Below are 16,059 nucleotides of genomic sequence, written 5' to 3'. Positions count from 1 at the left end.
GTTCAGCCAAAATCCATCCCCTTCTCATGTGCTCGAACGTAGATACCAGCAGGAAGAGCTTCCTTTGACAGAGTCTTTCATTTGAAAATTAATAACGGAGGCAGTTTCCTGTCGTTCGCTGTTATAGCCAGCATCACGGTACATCGCTGGTTCTCAGCACCCGTCATCTTCACCTGCACATTTTTCACACCTTTTGTGTTGACAGTGCTGTTTCTTGGCATGTCGAAGTTTATAGGCATCTGGTCTGCATCCTTGATTTGCGAGAGCAGGAATCTTTTCTCTTCACGAACACGAATAACAAAGTGGTTATTTGCAATCCTCTGGCAGCCATTGGTAAAACATTGTACGCCTTCTGACGCACAGCTCGTTCTGTCGCATGAAACGCATTGTCCAACCAGAACTGGCTTTAAATTCACTTGCGGATATGCTGTGACCTCTTGCAGTGGCCCTCGTGTGGTTCTGTATCAGCTCAGGGACACTGTACATCCTTCATTGCGGAGCCTCTTGACATAACGGAAAGCTTCTTCTTCCACGCGAGGAAACGTGCCCTGATTCGGTCCTCAAAAGGCGCGATGATCTTTCTTCATCGCTCTCAGTTCGTCCTGTTGATTTCGTAGTGCACACGAGGTCTACACTGAAATGCCGTCCAGCTGTGCGGTTTCCATGCTCTAATGCATGCTCCACAACATTGAGTTTGAAAGCTGCCATGTAGCTGGCATAACGCCCCATCGCACAATGCACAGCACCCACGAAATAACGCCAAAGCCGTAGCGTGCGCTTCGCCCAAACGGCAACAAAGTAAAGCGCTAGTAAAATGACAACTGACGGCGTCGAAGCTCGAAGAAAGTGGATTGTCTACTTCGCTCTGCCGCCGCCATGCATGCATGGCGCTATAAGCAGACATTTTGTTTTGCACTTCATAGATGGCACTCGGCACCTTGCATTGTCATTGTCATTTTTATAACAAAACGATGAATTAGACAAGTTTGACAAACTGGTTCTTGCAATACAAAGAAAAAATAGGCGAGCGTAATGGAAACTGCCTCCACCCCATTTCAATGACGACGCTCCAGTAAATCCCTTGCACATCCATCAACGATGCACGCAAGGTCAATAAACGATCTACAAACGCAAACAGTCGATGCTCGCGTTGTTCGCGTCACCGTTGCTTAGCATCATTCGCTTCAAAAGGTGTTACTTTATCACGGTGCGATCTGACAATTTTATGATCGTCGGTAGCACCGGTCATTTGTGCTGAAATAACTTGAACATGCACACGTAACGCATGAATTCCAGGGTGGTTGCGCTTTATTTAGGTGTCTTAAAAAAAAAAAAATCAATTCTCAACTACAAGAGTGGGGGGGGTTATTATATGAGTGGGTTCATTACGCAATATGGTTTGCAGTATTCGATCGGAAGCATCCTGTACAATAATGCAGATGGCCTTTTGCACAGCAGCAGCTGCGTGGAACCTCGTCCATGACCCAGAGTCATTGAGAAGTTGGCTGTTCCTCACAGCTTGTTAGCCTACTGGGTGAGCTTGCTGGGGGTATCTCGAAGAATAATGAAAAGAAAAGAAAGGTATTCTGTTTGTGCAATTAGGGTTTGTATATAAGATGAGGAGCTTTCAGAAGCAGGTTATTCAAGAAAAATATGCTTTATATTTGTGCAGATAAGGCAATATTGCTTTTGACAGGTGCCGGTGTTTGACACAATAGTTTACTTGAGTAAATAGGGAGGCATCTAGGCACCAGCAGAATGTCACTTTTTACCGCATTTTATGTTGTAGACAGTAGCGCTGTGGACAATACAGACTTGAAAAAAAGGAATGGGACAGGACAGCACTTGTCCTGACGTCGTATTTCTTCCTTTCAAACTTGCATATTTTCCACCATACTGTTGTCTACTATGAATCTATGCCAACTTGCCCAGCTTTCTTCCCTAGTCAACACTATTTCAGATACATTGGGCTTTCCTCTTTTCTCAGATTTTAACCTCAAGGATCCGGCATTCATCACACCAGTTTTCACCCTCTTCGTGTGTAAGGCCAGGATTAGCACAGAGTACATTATGTTCCCCTAAAACAGTGCTTGTCCCAGCCCACTCCTTTCCTTCAAGTCCATGTCATCCACCACTCTGTTGTTTGCCACCGACATGTTCTAACTTGTCCAGTATTGAAAAGTGGTGGCAGCATTAACAGTGATTGCTGCCATGTTTTTTTTTCTCTCGTGCTCCTTCAGCTAAGCCAGTGGCAAACCCGTCGGCAGGCATATACTACGACATTCCTCAAGTGCCTCGTCCTGTTGACCAGCGGCACAACCCTCTTCTCGACTACGACTTCCCAGTGGCCGCTCTGCGACGCATTGCACCACCACCACCACCGGTGGTGTGTTGTCCGGATCCCGATGACAACAAGCACTACTACGACATCCCAAGGTGGGGGGCAGTTGGTGTATTGCCCCCAGTGCCACCTAACAAGCAGCAGGTGCGGCTCAGCATCCCCGACATGCCCGCGCCACCTGTGCCAGATGACTGAGCATTTCGTGCTCTTCTGGGGGGGGGGGGCCTGGCTTGGCTGGAGATGCAGGTTGTTGCTGTATTGGGCAGCTTTAGTGGGGACCACCCAAGGCGCTGAAATATGAGCATTATTTCTTTAAAACTTTCAGCGGTCAGCATCACTAATGTTAGAGTTCAAGCTGGAGTTGTGGCATTGAGCCTTCTTGAGTCTGCATACTGCTGCAACATTTATGAAAATATTTTGCAAGATCGAGCCCCATCTCAGTGGCCCAAATTTATGGTTTCCACGAGCAGGGAAAAAAATAGTCACCCTATTGTAACCTCAATTAATCTAGTGTCTCACATATCAATCCCTGAAAAAAAAAAATTGACTACCAAATGGTGTATGTGAGCATTCTTTGGAGCTTTCCTTATGAAAAGCTGCTCCAGATGAAGGAAAAGTGTTTGCACCTAGAAATTAATGAAACATTTTGTCATCCAATTTCCCTGTGAAGTGAAACACTCTCCATAATTATTAGACTGTAATTATTGATTTTCATCTAAAGCTACAGGTTCCAGTCGGACGTGCTTTCTGTTCAGAAAAAAATTCTTATGAATGGCTTTCATCGTTAATGTACCATATCATTCGCTAAACCTTTAGATTGTTTACTTTCAGTTTTTATTTAATTATTGCACAGCTGTGCGCAGTCTTCGCACTTGTCAGTAAGCTGCACTGTCATCACGGTGTCCACCTGCCCTCTGCATATTTTTCCATGTGGTCAGCTTAATTGCCGGTTGAAACTGAAACTACCCAGGCTTCAGCACCTTCTCGGGGGTGAAAATGTCAGCACGTTTAAGCTCTGGGCTTTTGTGTACATGCTCTAACTAGATCAACAAACTTAACTTTCTCATGCGCATACACTGTTTCCAGGCCTTAAAAAATGGCTTTTTCATCTTTAATGGTAAACACAATGTAACATAATAATGTGTTGTTACTGGAAGAAACTATGCTGCATCCTATGGTTACTTATACTCATGATTTATATGAACTTCAAATTTTTCGTCTTTTTGATGCCTGTTGAGATTTTCAAGCTAAATACTTGTACAGATGCATACAGTTTGCAGAAGAATTTGTGTTTGAGCATGAATTGCAATGAGACCATTCCTGTAATGATCACTTTAAACTTATACTGTGTCATTAATGTGCCAAATCAAATTCTTAATCATAATGCTATTTTGGCAGATGTTTAGAAACATTCGTTTTGGGTGCAAATTTTCACAAAACACCTGTATATATGTGAAATATTTAAAGCTGCACTTATTTCAGAGTGCTTTATGATGCTTTGGATTGTGACCTACCGTACACAAGTTCTCCAGTCTCAAGCATTTGAATGAATGATAACATGGCCCTCATGTCACGCTTTACAATGAGCTTTCATGCCAACATCTGTTGGAAAAAAAAATTACTGCTCTTAATTTATGCACCATGTTAATAGGGTTAGATAGACTTGAATCCAACTGTTGGAACTCGCCTTATCAGTCACTAGCAGCTGGGGAAAGAAATGCATCTGATACATAGCAGCCACCACAAGAGCACTCATGTTCTTGGAAGAATTGTTATTGTTAAATCTGTAATACATGTGTTACCCGTACGTGTTTTCTTGTCAGTAAGCAGTTTTCTTGTTGCTCTGCCATGGCTGAATACCTCGAAAAATGTCTAGTCCACAGAAAAACCAAAATGCTGTGAATCTCGTGCTCTATTAAAGTGGCTGAATGACTGCGAGCAGGAGGAGTAAGTTATTGTGATGTCTATTTCATATGCTGTTCCTGTTCACATTTATAGCTCAGGCCGGCAAGTTGTGGTTTCACATCTGCAGTCCTTCGTAGTGATTTTCTTTTTTTTTAAAGGTGTGCCATTTCTTGTCTTTGCTACTGTGCCTTCAGTGAGTCAAGCTTTTTGAGAACCTGATGTTTACATGGGCTGCCGGTGCCCAAACAAAGAGACTAAGCATAGAGAGGACATGTCTACTAGTTCAAACGTGTGGTTACAACTGTAGTCAAGTTGGTCTAGCAAACAGGTAGCTTGCCACAGAACAACAGCAAAGATATTAGATGTCCTTCAAAGTCAGTTCTGTCCTTTGTTTATAAAATGTCCAGAAGCTCTAGCCAAAGAAGGTAGCATACGTTTGGCCAGTCATAAATGCTGCATGGTGCACATTCTTTTGCATCTGTGTACCACCTGAGCAGATATTTCAGAGCTTGCATAACTTTCAGAGTATTTAGGGAAACGAGAGAAAATGTGTGGGATAGCATATGTGCTGTGTCATCTTATGATTTGATCTGTAGAACTTGTTTTTCTGCTTGTGTGAGCACTGATTTTGCACTTAATGTGCAAAAGCAGGCTTTCACTATGCATGCACGTTTAAGGAGAACACAGGCTTGTTGTTTGAAGGTGTGAAACTTGTCAGCGTTATTGCCAAAGTGTGAAAGGACATTGCTGCCAGAAGTTGCCATTTCACAAAGTTAAGCAGGCGTAAGTGTGCAGCTGGTCTGTTTATGCTGGCTTCCGTTGTGTGTATGAAAGTGTCCTTGCATTTCTCCTTTATTCTGGCATGTGGTCTTTCGACATTTATACTTTGCAGTTTATATTTTTATATAGTTGCACGTGTTAATTATGATGCAAATCCTGGAAGATGACTGTATGCCTTATGATGTTTCCTAAGCATATGAATAAACATTACTAGCCAACCTGTATATATGTTTTGCATTGCATCTGCTATGAAAAAACATGAACACCATATAACATGACATGTCGTATGTAATATAAGACATGGTGCAGGTAACAGAATCCCTTTTTCCATGCAGTGCTCTCTGATGAACTTTTCTGTGTGCATTGGGCAAGTGATTTAAGCTAGCAGCTGGCCACGTGGCAGCTTTCTTTGAAGGCCAGTAAATATAACAGCATAAATCATAGCTTGATAAAAACAACATAGCTAGCCATTTTTTGAGGTGATATAAAGCTTTTCCACTGAAGCAGTGGTCTTGTGAAAGAGCATCCGCCTCGCATTCAGGAGGTACCAGGTTTGATCCCTGGTGCTACTGGGTACTCGCCGGTTTTCAGTGGGTTCAACCGTTTCCCCCGTCTGGTGCTCGGATCTTTGGGGTGAAATGCCTGGGAAAGGGGTCATAGGTCCCAAATAGTTCTGCCAATAGACCTTATGCAAAATTGCTGCCATGTATCGGACCTTCAGCGAACTGCACTACACGACGCCATGTTCAAGGGTTGAGTGCGCCAGCTGCGCTTACGGCTGCTGCCGTCGCGTTAGCTGCGTCTGTTTTGTGCTGTGATTTCTGTGTATTTGTTCGCATTCAAAGCAAAAAATGACGGAATAATAGACGATTGACTTGTCCACGCTGCCTACATTCCAATTTTACTTCGTGAAGCGATACTGCACTGCCAAAACTTCTTGCGAACGGTAGTAACAGCGTGGCTACAAATGGCAAAACCTTCATTGTTGCTTTGGGGCATACCTTGATACGCTACTCAAATACGCGTCCATGAAAGTGCAAAACATATTGATATTGCTTCCGGGTGTAAAACACGTCTGCGATGTCATTACGCGTACATGAAGGAGCTTAATGTTGTTTCTAGTTTTTTTTTTTAATATAAGACTAATGCTTAATAAACACTGCACTCTGATGCACCTTCACAGTTCTCAGTGAAGCGCGCGCACTACTGTTCCCATCCTCTGTCTGAACGCTTAGCAGCTGATGTATCTCGTTAGCATGTAATCAACCATATAGCAGATCCCATATTCTATGTTTCTGGCTAAAACCCCCAACCACGTGAATTTGCCGGCGAAACGCGACAGGTCAACGACGTGATTCTGTGCGCTCTGATCCTCCTCAGATATGTAGCTCCTGTTGCCGTCACGTGAAAATCAATATATTGCAGATACTGCTGCCTGCGAAGTCACATATCAGAGGTCTGCCTTATACCCAGACGCAATGTCAAGCTCCTTCGTGGACGCGTATTCGAGGAGTGCTTTATGCAATGCACAGTTTTTGCAGCAAAGCCTTTCTCCTCTCCAATGCAGCATTTTTTCTTTCTGTAATTCTTGACAGAATTGAAATACTTCAATTGTTTTTCGTTGTCTATGTCAGGGATGAGCTCAGTAGTGAGACGGGGGGGGGGGAGGGGGGGGGGAAACAAACGCGGTGTAATGGCTTTTTTTGTTTGGGAAGATATTGAATAAAAAAAACTAATTGCACTGCACTCTCATGCAATATTCGACACTAGCGACATTCTTCACGAAATCGTTTTGCGAAAAAGTAGCGAGCGTATACGGGCTGTCTAATGTTAAATGGCGGTTTTCTTTCTATAGCTGCCGAGCATACTTTGCAAAGTCCGAATTTATGGGGCGTCCAGTCAGTTGACACCTGAAAGAACACAAATTTTTTCAGTGTGGAGCGTGATGCATGTGAATTTTTTTTTTTGCCATATTGCAGAACAACAAACATTATTTGCCAGCAGCAATTCAGGGAAGTAGTAGAATGTACCAAGCAATGGGCATACAGAATATATGATGCATACATGTATAGGGCTGGGTACTTTTAGACAAAATAAAATTGGAAGACATATGTGCGCTCATTCTTGCTTCTACTGCGATAGCCGCAGCAGCAAACCTCACTGCTAAGCGCGGTAAGGCTCGCTACAAACGATATTGCTCTGTGGATTGTGACAAGCTGGGTTGACACTTTCAATCCCTACCTCATTACACTGTATTTTCATGGCGCGCCATGAAGGTTAAACGAACAAACGGCATTATTTAGTGATATGAATGGGAGAAAAGAAAACTGGCGTGGTCCAAATTAAGGCGTAACTCATTTTCAATGCACCTCACACAACTCGCAGAAAAAAAATCTCTCACTAATAAAAAGAAAAAGCAAACAGCGTGGTTATTGCCATCACTATAGCAACAACAATCATGCGAACTCACGGTAGACGAGAGCAGCTAAACGGTAGGGGCAGTTGCTGCCACGTATATACGCAAGTCGTGTTCTGGAAAAGCATCTCAGCAACTGCATGAAGCCTGGACGTAGTCTACTATATTCATTTCATCGATTAATCGAATGCGTAAAGGCGTTAGAACATCGCGCTGGAATTTAAGAGAGCAGTCTGGCGCCTTTGAAGTGCCGAAACCTGTTCTATCTGGATACCTGGACGTATACATATGGGCGAAATCTGTTGACAGCTTGTATGCATGAAACCTTAAAAGCTGAGATTAATTGGCGCAACAAGGAAATCAGCAACAACACTCTTGCATATCTTTTATGCGAAGAGGCGTTGCGCATTCTTTAGGCAAATTTAACACACCATGCATGGGCGATATATTTCGTCTGCCTTAGCACCGGGTACTGATTTGCAATCTTCCAATGCACCCTAAATAGGATATTTTACAATTCAGGGGCGCCGTTGATCGAAAGTGCGCCTAGCGCGACAACCACGCGAGAACAGATTAACACAAACCTCAAGACAAAAAAAAAAAAAAAAAAAAAAAAAAAAGCTCAAGGGATATGTAACTTGCTGCTTCTTTTCTTCTACACCCTTATTCTAATTTTGCGCACAAGGGGCACAACAGTATGTCAATATTATCGGCAACAATAGGGGCCGATAATATCGGCTGCCGGCTGCGTTAATGCAACAATGGGTATTAACGCAGCCGGCTGCGCAACCCCCCATGCCGCTTCCCGCTCCTCAATGCAGCTACCCTTGAACATGGCGGAAACGCGCGCGGCGGCCGATGGGTGGCAGCAATTTTGCATGAGGTGATGATCCGTTCCGCCATCGGATAACAATAAGTCCACCCCTCCTTTTTTTTTTTTTTTTTGGAACCAACATGTTTGGTCCATGGCTCCTTATTTTCCCAATTATTTCACCCAAGAAGAGCCGAGCACCAGGCGCGGGGGGCGTATTGACAAACCATATCCCGTAGGAACACTCGAGCAGACGACGCTCTGACGCGCAAGCACGTGACACGACGTCACTTCTTTTAAGTTTTTTTTTGCTTGTTTCTATTTTTTTTTTACGCCAAAGAAAGATGGCCAGATAGCGGCGCACACGCGCGCGCCGTTAAACTGGTTAAACGCTTCGCCGACGCGGGCGTTGGTTAGCCAGCCAAGCGCGTATCCTTCTACCATGGCCTAGTGGCATGTGCCTGTGGATTAAGGGGTGCTGCGGCCGCATTTTGAGGCTTTATAAACGCAGTGGCCCAAGCCGTGTCATTTGGATGCTGGATATACTGTGATGCTTGCAGTTCGAAACAAGTGTTGGCCGTCATGTTTGACTCTGACAGCAAGCGATTTTGTGAAGCCACAACTGCTGCTCTTTTGCTGCCTAAGCATGCTGGATGCCGACTGTGCTAGTGCTGGATGTGCAAGTGCGTCGATTCCAAGAAAGCTGCCCAGCGCCGTTGGATGCTCGCCTTGGAGCCACTAGTCGCTGAAAGTGCCGCCTTGGTTAGTAGCACTGCAATGTTTGGATAAGCACCGCTGGAATAGGGGGTTAAAGGGGGGGAGGGGGGGGGGGGGAAGAGAAAAAAACGTGGTTACGTGGTGTATTTGTGAAACATTTGCTGTGATGCTGCATCGCTGCTCGAGGGGGTCTTCGCTAGGGATGCTAAAGCTACTGGCCTACCCAAGGACGTATGTAGACTACTACCGATGCTAAATTACATCTCAAAGGCCGTCTCTCATTTTATGCTACCTTGTGAGCAGCTGTCTGCACTCGGGATTTTTCTTTTTTTTTTTTTCAGTTTCCGGCATTTAAATACGGAAATGTTTCTATATGGCAGCATGCTGGGACAGCGGAGCCAGTTTTCTGAAATTAGCGGTAATAATCCTTGAAATGAAAACATGTTCTCGTTTTGTGAACGCACGCATGATTACGGCGTCTTGTACATAGCGGCAACCGCCCTTTTCTGAAGCCCATAATCTGGCGACGTCAAACTATTGATTCTGAAAGTAGTGGGATATTAGGTGAATTCGATAACCAAGTACTCACGCTTCTGTGGCTAAAAACAGCGCTGACAAGAGACGAAGCAGAGGGGACACGATGCTGTTTCGTCTGCTTCGTCTCGTGTTAGCGCTGTTTTTAGCCACAGATCATGCACCAACCAGCCAGAATTTCCACCCTCTTAAAGTACTCACGCTTGTTTGAGAGCACTGCGTTGAATAGGCATTTGTTGAGCGCAGTAGCCAACTTAACTGCACCTGTTAAGCAGAGGCAGTGGCATAGCATGCTGCGTAATTTGTTTTTTGTAACTCTTTATGTATATGATCGGTATTCTGCTCAATTGTCATGGCAAGAAACAAGAGTGTTTATTTTTGCAGTCGTGGGCACCTCATAACATGCTTACGCAGGATGGTGCAGCTCAATATTGAGTCAAATAAATAAGTGCTGGCTTTCACAACAACTGTTTATTCCTTGTATACATCTCAAAGTGACCTTGGCTAACTTGAATTCCAAACTATCTTACAGCCGCTTCAAAAGCTTCTGAATTAGGTGACATATTGTACTTGCACCATTATGCCTACTAATTTTTTTGAAGAAGGAAGCATTGCTACAAAATAAAGGATTAAGCTCACAAATTATATCAACACATGAAGAGGGGAGAACCAGAGTATTTTGACATCAGTCCCTTATGGTTTGCACACTGGTCAGCTAGCAATCCAACTTTTCAAGAAATGCTGGTTAATGTCATAATCATGTGTCACAAGTGTGTTTATAGAAAATTAGGTACTACAAGGCTACCCCGATGAAAGTCGTCTAGGAAATAGTATGAAACAACCAGATTTAGGCATTTAAATTTGAGGAACCCGAGTTCGATCCAAGCCATAGCGACCATGTTTTGATAGAGGAAAATGTAAGGCACCCATTTACTGTGTGATGTCAGTGCATGTTAAAAAAAAAAAAAATCATTGGTCAGAAATGAGCTGGAGACCTACACTACAGAATCCTGCAGAGCCTAAGCCAAATTAGGACACTATACTAAACAAAACTGAAATGCACTGCTTCTAAATTGAGGTGAAACAATGCCTTTGCTGTTTAGTAAATGCACGGCAAGCAATACATTGTAAACCATTTATGCAGAAGCAGTTTGTTTTACTGGCAAATGCCTTCAACATTTGGCAGGAAAAAGTGGCAGATGTGACTTCAGTTCTACAAATGACACTGGGCAGCCATGAAGCCATCAAAGAAACTACTTTGAATTGCAAATAGCCACATTTGTGTTTGTAAGGAGGCCCAAAGCACAGTGAATAAGCAAGATAGCGATGAAAATAATTCAGTGAAAAGAAAGGTGGAGAGTTCGGCCAGCAGCAATATGACCCTAGCGTGCTGCTCAACACTAGATAAGGGAGAAAAGGGAAATAAAAGGAGAATGATGATACAAATGGTTGATGACAATGTTGTAGTGCAGTGAATTGGTTTGAGTTACAGAGGAGACCACGCACACAGTGGATTGCACTCGTCTCGCATCATGAAGTGCATGTTCTTCACATGGGCCAGTTGTCATTGCACACATACCCCGCGCAGCTACACACTTTCACTCTCATATTCTGGTCCAAATGCATACACAGGCTCGCCACGCACTGATTCTGAAAAAGCTCAAACTAGACAGAAACACAATGGATTGCACTGTAAGCAGCTGTATAGACATGCGAAGCACAGCACTAACAATTTGTGGTGTGTCACATATGGAATGGTTTGACTGTTAAAGTAGTGTGGTGTTGCTAGCATGGTTTTCTGAAAAAATCTTTCTGTGCAGCTAACTTCATTGCAACATCTGATCGAAGCTGGAACACCTGCAGCAGTACCAGACAGCAAGACAAAAGTGTCCATGCAGATTGCAGAACTTTTGTAGACATGGAAAATAATAAAGTATGATTCATACTTATGAAACCTTTGCCCTTGTCTTCTTTTTGACAGTGCGGCCCTAGGCAGCTGCTGCACCAAGATTTTCATAGGTCAACAGGCCCACCAGAACCAATGCACCCAACCGACCTTCTGCAGGGAAACCCAGCCACTACAGATTCCAGTGGCTATGAGGAATGTGTTAATAAACCAGTACTACTGGAACTAGTAGGATCCTAGCAAGAAACCAGTAGGAAATTTTTACCTTGGATAAACAATTATGTTCTTTGGCATTTTTCAGCAATTGCTCTGATTGCTCTTATAAAGTGCTGTACTCTTACTACACAGCTCACAACCCCTAAAAAGATGTTGGCTACATATCTACAGAATATCATTTAATATCTCATCAAGAGATGTGTGGGCATATGTGGGTATTCGGTACATGTCCACTTTCTACTCTTTTCAACGTGGACATTATAATGTATACTATAATGATATATTATTAACATTTGCGGTAGATATTCACTGGATGTTCACTGAGTATAAGTTCTTTGGCTAAGATTTTTTTTTTTTTGTAAACTGATTTTACGAACGTTTACAAGGGAAAGTTTTCAGATTGATGGCATGTGACTAGCACTTTGTGTCATCATTTCTACAATTAGTCATTTAGCTTCGAGGTGATGACTTCCTTCAAAAGTCTCTTCTCTTGAGCTTGCCAGCTAACTGCATAGGTCTGCATGGAAACTATCGCCTAATATATTGCGTTTGTGTACTTTCGACTCCAGTATAAGCGAGAAGCGTAGCTCCGCTTTTTATTAAACTGACTAAAATCCAACCCACATATAGCACTAGCCGAGTATAAATTATTTGACAATGATTGAAATATACTGCTAAGAGCAATACGGGCTGATCGGCAATGTACGTACCTTTCTCCATCCTTTTGAACCTTTTCCACGTTCCAAGACTTGTTGGTTTCAACGCTGTAGGCTTCCAGCCATTCGTTGACGGCTGCCTCGTTTGCCAGGTTCGCGCGATACACCGATTCGTGCCCTTTTGACGCGAGCTCATCTTTTGCGAGCTCGAGCGGCTCTGGGAGCTCTTCCATCATCTCTAGTTATCCGCAATTGACACACAAGTTCGCCAAGCACAAAATCACCCCGGCTAGCGCAGCGCGCAACGGATGAGCCATGTGCACGGGTGTACAACCCAGAAGCACCGGACGAACTGCGCAGAGCTATGCGGATGGGGAGAAGTGCAAACTTCGTGGTGTAGCCGAGCCGAGCGACGATTCCAGAACCTACCAGAACAAGAACAGCCTCGCAAGTGACCACTGGACTGAAATTTACGTGACACGTAACCGGTAACCGACCGACGTTTACAGAACACCAGAGGAAAATGCCCGCACAGTGGTCACTGGACCGAAATTAACGTGATCGCGTGACCGAACTTTTAGCCGACGGCAATTTGCGTGACTTTTACGTGAACTTCAGCTGACAGCCGTGCGGAAATACGAGCCCTGCGCGAAAACGAGACCGAAACATGCGTACCTTTGACAAACACCAGTGGGGAAAAAACGTAAATGCGAGCCCTGCGCGAAACGAAACTGAAACCATGAGGAGTCTCATCACAAGGCGCTAGGGGAAAACAACGTCGCTGCTACTCACGGAAGTGACGTTGTGTCACGTGCTTGCGCGTCAGAGCGTCGTCTGCTCGAGTGCTCCTACAGGATATGGTTTGTCAATACGCGGCCGGGGGAAATCTTGTACCCATTGAAAACCGGTGGGGACCCAGCGGCACCGGGGATCGAGCCTGGTACCTTCCAAAAGTGAGGCGCGGATGCTCTTTTACGAGGCCATCACTTCGTAATTCAAGCCAATAAACAAAAAGTTAGCTAGTTTTCACTAATTAACTTTGACAATACTACTAGCTAGGACAGGCAACTCTCTACAGCTCTCGGCGGGTTTCATTGGGCTAGGGCATACTTATGTTTTTAAAACCTTAGTTACACTTAGCTGAGACACCCGATATGCACACCAAAGGCAGTAAAGTCATGCCGAGGTTTGCACATACTACATATGAGCCAAGCATGCGTGTAGCCAGAAATTTTTGTAAAGGGCTCAAGGTTTCTCATCGAGCAGGGCAGGGGGGTGGGAATGAGTGCTGTGTATACTTGTTTGACAAATAACACTACCACGAGGAGACCAAGGAGGGACTTGAGGGACTTATGTGCTTGCTTGGCGCAGTGCTATCACTCCTGCATCGAGCAAAACTTACGGCACCATCCTGATTGAAATCACAAAGTTGTGCCAAAATGAATGGGCATTTCGAGTGCAGGAATGCAGTGAAAAAGTGCACGACGGCCCTGACTTTTGGTGGTTTAAAGTTTTCTATTGAAAAGTTGCCAACACGACGCCCTCTGCCAAATTGCAGCATTTCATCAATGGCCCTGGAGAAAACTCTCTCTGGAGTTGTGCTTCATAGAAAGCCTGATCCAGCAGCTCAGGCAACTAGGTCGTGTGATGTAAACAGCCATGTAATAACTGGTTATCTAGCCATGAGATGCCATCAAGCGTATCATAGGTTGATAACCAAGCACGTGACAATACTGTACCATGTTATTTCAACCATATAATGGCAACCATGATAACAATATTGTGTCTGCATAGGTTTTGTCTACTTTCAACTTCACTGACCGCCACTGCACAGAAGCAGAAACTAATTGTGACGTGACATTTTTTAAAAATAATTTTTCTTCGTGATTCTTCACTGCGTATGGCTTGCATTATGAATAAATGCACAGGAACCAAAGTGTCCATATTAACGAGGCACAACTGTACTTGTTACACGTGTATGTACTCCATTTATTTGAATCTCTACAAAATGTTTATAAATATGTATTTTATTTGTGTAAAAGTAAGAAGCGTTTGTAAAAATGTAATGTAAAAGCAGCATGCACCCATTATTGATTCAGTGGCAGGGAAGTTGTGCACCATGGACACCAAAGATGCACAGTGTTCTCTCAACTTGAGTATGAAATTACTCATTTTTCTTATTGAAAGTGCTCTGAAAGCCTAGAATTCATATTTCTCTCTTAATTTGTTGACAGGAACCATCATGTGCTCAGTGATGAAGGCACTGCAGTTGTGGCACATTGCCAAATAGAAGAGGTTTGGTTTGGTTTGCTTTATTGTTTTCGACCGCCCGGGGTTCTCCAGTGTTCATTGATATCGCACGAAACATGGGCACCTTGCTTCTTGCATCCACTAAAAAGCAGCCGCTGCGGCTGGGATTTGATCCCGCATCCTTGAGCTCGGCATTCGAGTGCCGTAACCATTGTACCACTACAGCGGGGTGAGCAAAAAGGGCTAAATGAAGGTTAATCAGAAGCATCTGGGTTATAACATTTCTTGGTGCTCTTTATTCACACCTGAGCATTTAGAGCGATATTTAAAAGCTTATCAATTAATGTCCACTAAATATTGAAGTAGGTGAAGTAAAACAAAATACAAGTGTGTTCTTCACATGACTCCTAATTAAGATTCTTTTAATATCAATTAGGAAAAACGCTTTGGTCTCTTCTTAAAATCTTGGTCCATCATAACTGGGACGCCATACACACTGCACTATGTTTTAGTACATTAAGATAACCATCTAACAATGTTGCAAAAATAGTGTGAGAGATAGCACCAAACATTAGAATAACATTATAGAAGTGTTATGCTGTATATTGCCTAATGTCGGTTTGGCAAAGAAATTTAGTATACCATTCAAAATAAACATTATACGTATGTTAACTTTTTATGTATTTACAAATGCTATTATACTGTTATACAATGTTATACATTTAAAAGAACTTAAATTGTATTTAAGCATCACTTAAATGTTATGGAATGTTTTAATATAACCTTTTACACGTTAACAAAATGTTTAAATCTGAATTATAAAACAATATAGCAGATCAATTTCAAGCACCGAGTCCCAGAACTTTTACAGTTATTCTTCTAGTAAATATGTTTTTTAAATAACATTTCCTTTAAACTAAATCTGCCATAGATCTGCCTGCCATAGAGTGCATGCACTGCCCTAATTAATTTGTTGGGAAGATTCAATTATTATTCGTTGGCCACTATCACACATGGGACACCCCTCAGTGATGGATATGCTATCTGTTCAGAGGTGGGTGTATGAGTTGTGCTGTATTAAGGAGCTCAAGTGCCACCCTCAATAACACTGGTCTTTGCAAGGCATTCAAGTTGTGTACCCTCACAAGCGGTGGGCATTATTTTCAGGGATGTATTTACGTTGCATACCTGTTAAACTTTTTTTATTTGTATACTAATTGAACTACAGTAGACTGCCTTTAAGACGAACTCCAAGGGACCATGAAAATTGTTCATCTTATCAGAAGTTCGTCTAATCAGGAGTGCTTCCAAAAATGATGTTTGAGCATGCAGAGTGTGTCCAAATACCTCGTATATGAGAACAAATTAATAAAATGGCCTTTCAGGAAAATAAACTGCAATACAAGCATTTATTGGACTAATGATTGTCTACTACACTTTGCAGTAGTAAGGCATCAGGCATTGTTGACTGTTACCCAGTCTGTTATTTTTTTTGTGTGTGTCTGTCGTGAAAATCGACGGCCTGCT

General features: G+C 43.2%; 1 protein-coding gene across 6 annotated transcripts in view; it reads left to right on the top strand.

The window, feature by feature from the left end:
• The window catches only part of stumps (DBB domain-containing protein stumps), a 152,925-nt gene extending 147,675 nt beyond the window's left edge, over positions 1 to 5,250 (top strand). For all 6 annotated transcript variants that reach the window (XM_084587946.1, XM_084587941.1, XM_084587940.1 and 3 more), the window contains one exon: positions 2,241 to 5,250. In XM_084587946.1, the coding sequence (XP_084444072.1) occupies positions 2,241 to 2,536 (296 nt within the window). In that variant the 3' untranslated portion in view covers positions 2,537 to 5,250. The remainder of the gene's footprint in view (positions 1 to 2,240) is intronic.
• Positions 5,251 to 16,059: the final 10,809 nt, after the last annotated feature.

This window comes from Amblyomma maculatum, chromosome 1 (genome assembly GCF_055883805.1).
Source record: "Amblyomma maculatum isolate TAMU_Amacu chromosome 1, ASM5588380v1, whole genome shotgun sequence".
Lineage (NCBI taxonomy): Eukaryota > Metazoa > Arthropoda > Arachnida > Ixodida > Ixodidae > Amblyomma > Amblyomma maculatum.
The sequence above is the reverse complement of the archived record's forward strand: the minus strand, read 5'-3'. Positions and strand labels throughout refer to the sequence as shown.